The sequence below is a fragment of the Mercurialis annua genome, linkage group LG7, assembly GCF_937616625.2.
Source record: "Mercurialis annua linkage group LG7, ddMerAnnu1.2, whole genome shotgun sequence".
In the NCBI taxonomy this organism is placed as follows: domain Eukaryota; kingdom Viridiplantae; phylum Streptophyta; class Magnoliopsida; order Malpighiales; family Euphorbiaceae; genus Mercurialis; species Mercurialis annua.
In genome coordinates, this window is record NC_065576.1 from 38,217,614 (window position 1) to 38,226,694 (window position 9,081).

Below are 9,081 nucleotides of genomic sequence, written 5' to 3' on the forward strand. Positions count from 1 at the left end.
ACCGATTTAACCAAATTATTTAAACCCTAAAGATGAAATCTTATCTGAATGAGTTAGTCATTTATAATTTGGTCAAACTGATAAAATACAGAGAATAGTAACTAAAAATTTAGGGTTAATCTCAATAAAATACCAAACGTTTGCGAGTTTTGTCAGTTATAACCAAACCTTTCAAAATTGTATAGTTTAGCCATTTTTGGGATATTTAGAACCTTTTCTAGCTATTCGCGAAAAAAGTCAAAAAAATTGTCATTCGTTAATGGGCTAAACTAGCCGATTTTGATTGATTATGCTAAAAAATGTTTCAAATATTCCATATCAATCAAAATCGGCTAGTTTAGTCCATTCACGAATGATAAAATTTTTGATTTTTTTCACAAATGGTTAAAAAAAGGTTTTAAATATCCCAAAATTGGCTAAACTAGACAATTTTGAAAGGTTTGGTTATAACTGACAAAATTCTCAAACGTTTGGTATTTTATTGAAATTAACCCAAAAATTTATAAGTAAAAAAATATAAAATATTTGGTTAAACAAATTATTTACAACTCTTAATCGCAACTTGATTAGAATTGTTTGTTAACCGAATCGACTGAAGGGATCATTTCTTTCATGCGTATTCACGAAGTCCTTATTATTTGGTACACTGTATTTAATTTTCTAACAAGAACACCATTCTACTAAAATCTTTAATATATCAACTTTTTATGATCTAATTGATAAAAATAAAATGTAATTTTAATATTTTAATTTATTTTTATAATAATCATAAGTCAAAACAACTTAAAACAATTCATAAATGTTTTAATTCATAAATAATCAACATAACTTATCAAAAGATCATCAAGTATGTATCCGGGTTATATTTTTTAGTCGGTGCAAACAAATCTAGCTAGCAGTGGCGGAATCAGGACACTAATTTAGGAGGGTCGAAATTTTACGTTCGGCTATTTAAAAAAAAAATAAACTGCTGAAAAACAATTTAAATGTGTTAATTTTCAGTTGTAGGAACCGCCCCTACAGAGAAAAAACCGCCCCTAACACATGCAGGGGCGGTTTCTAGAACCGCCCCTACGGAAAAAAATCCGAAAAATCTATTTTTTTTATTTTTTTTCCGGCGAGGAGGGTCGGCCGACCCTCTTCGACCCTTCCTAGTTCCGCCCTGGCTAGCTAGTACTTGAACCAATCATGTAAGATTGTTTTCTAATTCATTTTTGATTAATCACCTCTAATTGGAGTTCCAACTCGAGCCTCACACATAAAAATTAATTATAACATTAATGTAGGTCCACTTAATATGTGGTTAAACATTTTTAAAATAATTTTTATTTCTGATAATTGAGATGGAAAAATACTTATAGAAAAATTAAACTCACGACCCTAGCAATTTTTTTGCTGAACGCTTATAATATTTGAAGTATAAGTCGTTGGTTAAAATAATTTTTTTATGAACAGCTAATTCATGATAGGGTCGTAATTAAATTGAATTTACTATAAAGTAAGCATGAGAGCTAAAAATGAACGAGAGCCCATTTATGTTTCACAAGTGAACAATAAGTGAGATATTTATTTTATCCTAAATCTAATGCATGCTATGATTTACTATTTCTTTATTTGCAGGTCAAGGCACTGGCCCTATCTATTAGTGAGAGATTTATTTTAGAAACCCTAATAAACATATTGGTGAATATACTAACTTCACTATGTCTTTTTTAGTATGAATTTTCTCAAAATTGAGCATTTCTATACAACTATGAGTTAAAACAATTTGGGTAGATTAATCATTCCCCTAAGTTTTATTAAAGTGCTAGTCCAAGAGGTGGATGCATAGCTTCTAAATATGTGTTGTGTATTAAATTTTTCAATCCTCCTACAAATAGTAGAAATCCATTCTATATTGAATATAATTTTTTTCTTATCATTGAGTTTTTATTTTACTCCATTTGCTTAATCTTTCAAAATAGTTATTTTTTATGGCCAAAACATTCAAAATAGTTTTTTCTCAAATTTTCTCAAAGCTGCTCAGCTCCTTCTGCTCCCTCTCCGATTGAGAAGGAGCTTTGGCGGTTCGGTGGAAGGCCATCAATTTTTTTTGGCCAAATATTTTTAATTTTTATCGTAAGTCGATTTCGTGTAAAGAGTATTTTTTAATGATTTTAATTTTAAAACGTTATTGATTATTAATATAAATTAAATAAAAATAATAATAGTTATTTATTTAATTTAGTGGGGGAGAAGGTTTTTTTATATCATTAATAACATTAGCGTCTAATTAGAATATATGCAAAAAATTAAGGACTATTTTAAACCTATTTCAAATGAAAAGAGGTTAATTTAATACTTTATGTACCATTGAAACACAAAAGGATAAATTAGGGTAAAATTGAAAAATTCCTACGTCAGGGTATAATTGCCAAAAGGGCTAAAGGTGAGGTTTTGATTAGGCCTTAAAATTAAGATATCACATCATTTGATCCTAAAAAAAATTGCAAATGAGAAGTTTGATAAATGTTCGGGGTGCTATAGAGTAGTTTATTCAATTTTAAAACCACAAGCAACAAAAAATTTCCTTCGTAATTTTTAAGGTTAACTTCTTTTCGGTTATTAAACTATATGTCTTCTATAGTTTGGTTACTATTGTTTTATTTGTTATGTTTCAGTAACTCAACTTTCATTTTTTTTTTGAAATAGGTTACGATCAATCCCGGTTAGTACTAAGAGTTTTTTAGACAAATACCCTCAAAACACCTAAATATTCTCGGGAACACCTCTTGACTAAAATTAGATGAAATATACGATTTGACTTATATTTTCTTGCAAAATAAACTTTTTATTTTGTAAAATACGATTTCTTTCATTTGGCTAAAAGATACAGCTACAACACAAATTCACAACTGCTCCTCCGCGCCTCCACTGGACCATGTTTGATAGTCCGACGATAGCCCGAGCTTTGACAGGGGAGTTTGAAAGAAGCGCTATGGAATGAAGATGATGATGCAGGTTGGAATTTGAAAAATTGGAAGGTGAGGTGACGATGGGGAAAAATATGTTACTAACCTTTATTCTCTTTAGATCATTGGTTATTCTTAATTCTCATATATCTGATTCATTGTTTTTTGAATCTATTAATTGATGATTCTTAATTGTTTGAGCTATAATTTCAAACTGATTTTAGTTTCAATAATTGTTTTGTTCAGATAATCAGTTTGTTCATTCTCGATTCTTCTTGCCTAGTGTTGTTTGATTGTGAAATTTCTGAGATTAGATTAGATATTATGTTTGAAAGGACAATAAATCTTTCAGCGGCGCTCATTAAGTGTTCGACTAAATTCCTCAACGAATTTTTGTAATTTCTTTTGTTTTGGTAATGGTGGTGGGTGATGAGAGTAATTAGTAGATTGGTGTTATAAGTAGATTGGTGATGAGGGTAATCTGATTTTAGTTTCTTTAATAGTTTTTGATATAGTTTATGAAAATCCCTGATAAGTAAAGTAGTTCTGGAACTTTGATGGGGACTTTTATAAGAGCCATTAAAGATGTTTTGACGATTGTTCGCTGTCCAAGTTTCATTCTTACTTAATTATTTACTTAAGGAAAACCAGTGTCTTAGGCCTCCAAATGGAGTATTATACTTGAAAACAAACAGATATTATATTCCAATTAATCCATTACATAGCACTTACTTTTTACTTTTTCCATAACAATATTTCTTTCTTTTTGTTTCTTCTTCCTATTTTTTGTTCCTCAATTAATTTGCAGCTGTCTTGTGCAAGTACCCTGATGGTAATATCAATTGGTATAATGTTTTAGGATTCCATTATGTAAGTAATTTCAGTTCCATTTAAATAAAAAATAAATTTATTATTAATTTACTGTCGGTTTACTAAAAGAGAAATTTATTATTACTATGCTATCGGTTCACTAAAAAAAATAAGCTAACTATTAGTTAGTATCGGTTTACTACCAGCATTATAAACATGTCAGACTACTAAACAAACAAGTTTACTATCGGTTTACTTAAAAAATAAATTTACAAACGATTTACTAAAATTGAAACCCGTTTACTAACAGTTTACTAATTTTATCAATTAATTAAAATTTATGATGCATGAATTATAGGCGGCACTGGGCACATATTTGTTGAAAAATTAATAAATGCTAGCGAACTAGACGTTCACTAACAATTTACTAATGGTCTACCATCAGTTACTTAAAAATCAAAAAACTATTTTTCATTTTAAAATTATAAAATGTTAAAATGAATTATTACTTAATTTCCAAAAATTATTGGTGTACCATCAGAAAATAATTGGTTAACCAACAACAAAACCATTACAGATATATAAGCGGACAAAAAAATTGCATAAAAAAACAATGGTTGATTATAAAATATTAAACTTATAGTTTATATCGGTTTACTAAATATACGTTTACCAATGGTTGATCATCAGTTTACTTAAAAAACAATTTACTATTGTTTATTTTTTAAAATTATAAAATATTAAACTTATGGTTTATATCGGTTTACTAAATATAAGTTTACCAACGGTTGACCATCAGATTACTTAAAAAATAATTTACTATTGTTTATTTTTTAAAATTATAAAATATTGAACTTATGGTTTATATCGATTTACTAAATATAAATTTACCAACGGTTGACTATCAGTTTACTTAAAAAATAATTTACTATTATTTATTTTTTAAAAAATTATAAACTATTAAATTTATGGTTAATATCGGTTTACTGAATATAAGTTTACCAACGGTTAACTATCAGTTTACTTAAAAAAACAATTTACTATTGTTTATTTTTCAAAAATTATAAAATATTAAACTTATTATTTATATTGGTTTACTAATTATAAGTTTACCAACAGTTGACTATCAGTTTACTTAAAAAATAATTTACTATTGTTTATTTTTAAAATATTAAACTTATGGTTTATATCGGTTTATTAAATATAAATTTACCAATAGTTGACTATCAGTTTACTAAATATAAGTTTACTATCGGTTTAATTTTATTTAATAAAAAATAAGTATACTACCGGTTCATTTTCAATTTACTAATGGTATACCAATAGGTTACTTATACTTTCACAATAAATTTGATAATAGATATACTATAATATACTATTTGGTGACCCATTGGTAACCAAATAAATAATCCAACAACAATAAAAACACATTTTATACCCAAATTTGACCAATAAAACTTGTTTTACCAAAAAATCAAATATTCTAGTAGTTTTCCTAAAAATTTACCAATATTATTATTATTAAAAATCAAGAAACTTTAAAAATTAAAATGAATTCATAAATGGTAACCAAAGGCTTACTAAATAGTTACTTAATGGTTACCAACAGATAACACAAAAACAATAATAATCATTAGATAATTACTATAATTACTAGTATATTATATAAATGTTTATCAAATTATATATCAGAAGTTTACTATTAGATTACCAAATATTTACCTATAATTTGTAATAAAGTAAAACATACAAAAGTGATTTTAGCATAATCTTTTTAGTATTTTCAAGTTTAACATATTTAACTCTCATTTTTATTATAGTCATTTTAGTCAACAACAAAAATAGGGGCGAAATTAATATTTATAGAATAATGCTATTTAACTTATTTTTTGGACAAACTAACGTGGAAATTAAAAAAATATGACTAAATATATATATTGGACCTTCACGTTTAGTTCGGTTTTGAATTGGATCTTAATGAGCTTTTTTTCATAGAGGTACTTAACGTTATGAAAAGATTTACATGTCCGCTACTAACTGACCAATGTGAACCATAACTTAATACGTCACTAAATCGATGGCTGCATCAATAATTTTACTATTTTTTTATTTTTAAAATATAAAATATTAAAATGAATTATTACTTAATTTACTAAAATTATTAGTGTACCATTAGTAAACCATTGGTTAACTAACAACAAAACCAGTGCACATACAAAAGTGAATAAAAATATTACATAAACAAATCAAGAGCATCATAAAACAATAATTATAAAATTACCAACGGTTAAATTAAGGTTTACTAATGGTATTACTAAAATTAAACTTATTGGTGTATTATTAGTAAACCAACGGTTAACTCAATGTTTACTAACGATGTACTAAAAATAAGATTATTGGTGTACCATTAGCAACCCATTTAGGACAATGCAAAAACTGAAACAGTTTGATGAATGACCCAAAAACCTAGAAGCCTAAATAGAGACGAAGTAAAGCCATAGCACAAGCTTGAATTAATTATATAAATCATTACATTGGATAATATTTAGCAGTAGAAGCCCTCAAAAAATTGTATTTTTTTGTTTTGAATACAAATAATCTTTCTAAATATTTGATAATAATAGAACACTTTACATCCATAGGAAGCCACAACCTAATTCAGAAAAAGAAAGTTGCTTAAATTAAGAAATCTTCTGCTGACAGTCAAATGAAACTCTCATTCTTCTAGCCACCATAACCAATTTGGATGGTGCTCCATTGAATCCTAATGCAGGTTCTTCCTTCACTTGTTTGAACTAAATTGCATTATGTTATGGTCATAATCACATACTTAAGCGGATAAAACAGTTGGCTTTTGCTCCGCCTCTTGTACTTGCAAGCTCTCGTAATATCTTACGAGCACCATCCACTGTTGGGACACATGAAACCATCTGGTGGATTTTCACCGGTTTTGGCAAAATTCCGCATCTGTGATACACAATGAGCATGTCAAGCTATAGCTATTAGCTTGGAAGTTTATGCGAAATTGTTGCTCTAACACTGATTATGCCTTTATCTTACTGATCAGAATGATTGCTTTAACTAGTCAACATATATCTTTTTTTTTTCAGATTCATGAAGCTTTAGATAAATGAAAAATCATGCAGTCTTACCTTAGCTTCAGAGATGAAGAGGAAATCCTGAGCACGAGATGGATCAAAAAATGCCATCTTCTTTGCCACTATATTATATGCTGCCACCTGTACAACAGAATGAAGAAAGATTTTCATGATTGTCCGAAACCTATCAAAGTGAAACAAAATATCCAAAATGGTAATAAACATCCAATTGTCCTGCATCGTTTTGGAACTTGGCCTTCTGTAAAAGCATCTGCTTTCTAAACTGATTGAATTCTAATCCTATTCCATCCAGTCCAAATTAGCAGAAATCATCGGCATTAATCAAGTATGATGTCCAACAATCTATTGTTTTTAATCAAGAATTGTAACATGATGCTAAACATTAGATAAAGCTCCATAATCAAATTATGAGATGATATTCCCTTTCAATTGCTAGACATCACATCGTAGAAAGCATAAAAAGGGATTAAGCGAGAAAGAGCATTAATAGTGAAAACAGGGTACCCACCCGAAATGGCAAGAAGTCGTCGAGCTGCCGCAACAAGACACCAACGAGGCCAACCAAGGCAACACCTTCCAAATAAGCTTCAGAATCATCTTATACCAGCAGATATGCAAAAACCTCTGGATCGACCAAATTCGTACTCATTTCTTATCTGAAACGTCGCCAACGACAAACCCACCGCCGTGCATCCGCTTCCTTCCAACATAGTGAAAGAAGAACTGGAAGGGAAGAATCAACCACCGGATGCAGCAACAATATGACAAATCCAAGCACAATCACAAGCCCTAAAATTAATAAAAAGATTAATCGTAAGAAACAAACAAAAAAGATGAAATATGGAAACTATAAACTTTGTGTCGTATTTTTGCAAGAAAAAAGGACGGACGGTGTTGTTGAGAATATTTAGGCCTTTTGTGGTGTTGGGCCTAATTTCCTCTAGTACTAATTGCTTATGTAGCAACAGAAAAGTTGGATGTCGCATCCTTCTGTAGACCACATAAGTGATAATTTACATGAATTCACTAAGTAATTCCCCGTCATTTAGAAAATAAAAGTTGAATTATTAAAATATAACAAATCAAACGACAGTGATCAAAGTGTGAAAAATTTATAGTTGAGTGATTGCAAAATATTTAAACATAATTTTCTAGTCAAATTGAGTATATAAGGCAATCGAGTCTTACCATATAATATTACATCAATAACGGGTATATCAAATTTATGTTGTCACTAAATTTTTATATTATATCATTTTGGTGTATAAATAATACTGTTGCTCCATGATATGATAATATTCGGTCGGCACAGACTCAATTTGATATGCAATCGCTAACAAACTTCTTGCGGCTTGTAATTTTAAAATTTGGTATCTGTTCAGAACAAATTAAAATTTTATCACTAAAATAAAATAAAATAAAAATTTAGTCACCATAAAAATTTGGTCGCCATAAAAATTTATTACTTTTTTTTCTTTTTAGAAATTGAAATATTTGATCCCGAAGATCATTGAACTTTTGAGTTTTTTCATCTAAATCACTAAATTATTTTTTTTCTTTTTAATCACTGAACTTTCATTTTTTTCTTCATTTTAGTATTTTCGGGCCAAAAATGCTTAGATGGCAGCCAAAATAAATTTTTTTGTTACCTAAAAACTTGTTATATACACATAATTTAACCTAAAGACTCATTTTCAAAGTGAAATTATGGATGTGTGATAAATTTTCAAAGTAAAACTAGCAAAATTCGGTTGTCACATGTCAACTTTCGGCTGCCACCTAAGTATTTTTGGTCGGAAATACCAAAATGAAAAAAAAAAACGAAAGTTCAATGATCTGAAAAAAAAAATAGTTTAGTGACTGAAATGAAAAAACTGAAAAATTCAATGATGTTCAGATCAATTACTCGTAGAAATTTAGAATAGAAAAAAGCTTGGCATAAGAACATCTATACATGAAGTAAAGAAATTGCTATTTTTGATGAATGATTTAGGTAGCATTGATTAAATTGTAGGTGACTAATTGAGTAAGAAAGTTGGTAGTGCACTTTAATGAACCTTGTGTTCTTCACCATTTTATTCATGGAGGAACACAAGCTCTGAGGATTCAATTTACTATAAGGCTTAAGGTCTGAAAAACTACCGACCTTTTAAATTTTTTTCAATAGCACCTTCACCTTGTAATTTTTTCAATAGCACCCT

General features: G+C 28.6%; 1 protein-coding gene across 2 annotated transcripts; it reads right to left on the reverse strand.

Annotated features, from left to right (window-relative positions):
• Positions 1-6,305: 6,305 nt before the first annotated feature.
• Positions 6,306-7,753, reverse strand: LOC126656637 (ATP sulfurylase 2-like). 2 transcript variants are annotated; one of them, XR_007633278.2, is made up of 3 exons: positions 7,389-7,753; positions 6,914-7,000; positions 6,306-6,728 (listed from the first exon to the last, which is right to left on the reverse strand). XR_007633278.2 is itself a non-coding variant. In XM_050351247.2 (2 exons), the coding sequence occupies exons 1-2, from the start codon at positions 7,097-7,099 to the stop codon at positions 6,654-6,656; spliced, it is 261 nt and encodes an 86-aa protein (XP_050207204.1). In that variant the 5' UTR covers positions 7,100-7,364; the 3' UTR covers positions 6,306-6,653. The 2 variants fall into 2 exon arrangements, 1 of the variants encoding a protein (XP_050207204.1); XM_050351247.2 differs by lacking the exon at positions 7,389-7,753 and having other exon boundaries at positions 6,914-7,364.
• Between the last annotated feature and the right edge of the window lie 1,328 nt (positions 7,754-9,081).

Bases quoted from the DNA above. Each gene is read 5' to 3' on its own strand.
- LOC126656637 (XM_050351247.2), bottom strand. From the start codon at position 7,099: ATGCAGGACAATTGGATGTTTATTACCATTTTGGATATTTTGTTTCAC. The intron at 6,729-6,913 runs GTAAGACTGCAT...TGTGTATCACAG, and splicing joins TCTTCATCTCTGAAGCTAAG to ATGCGGAATTTTGCCAAAAC.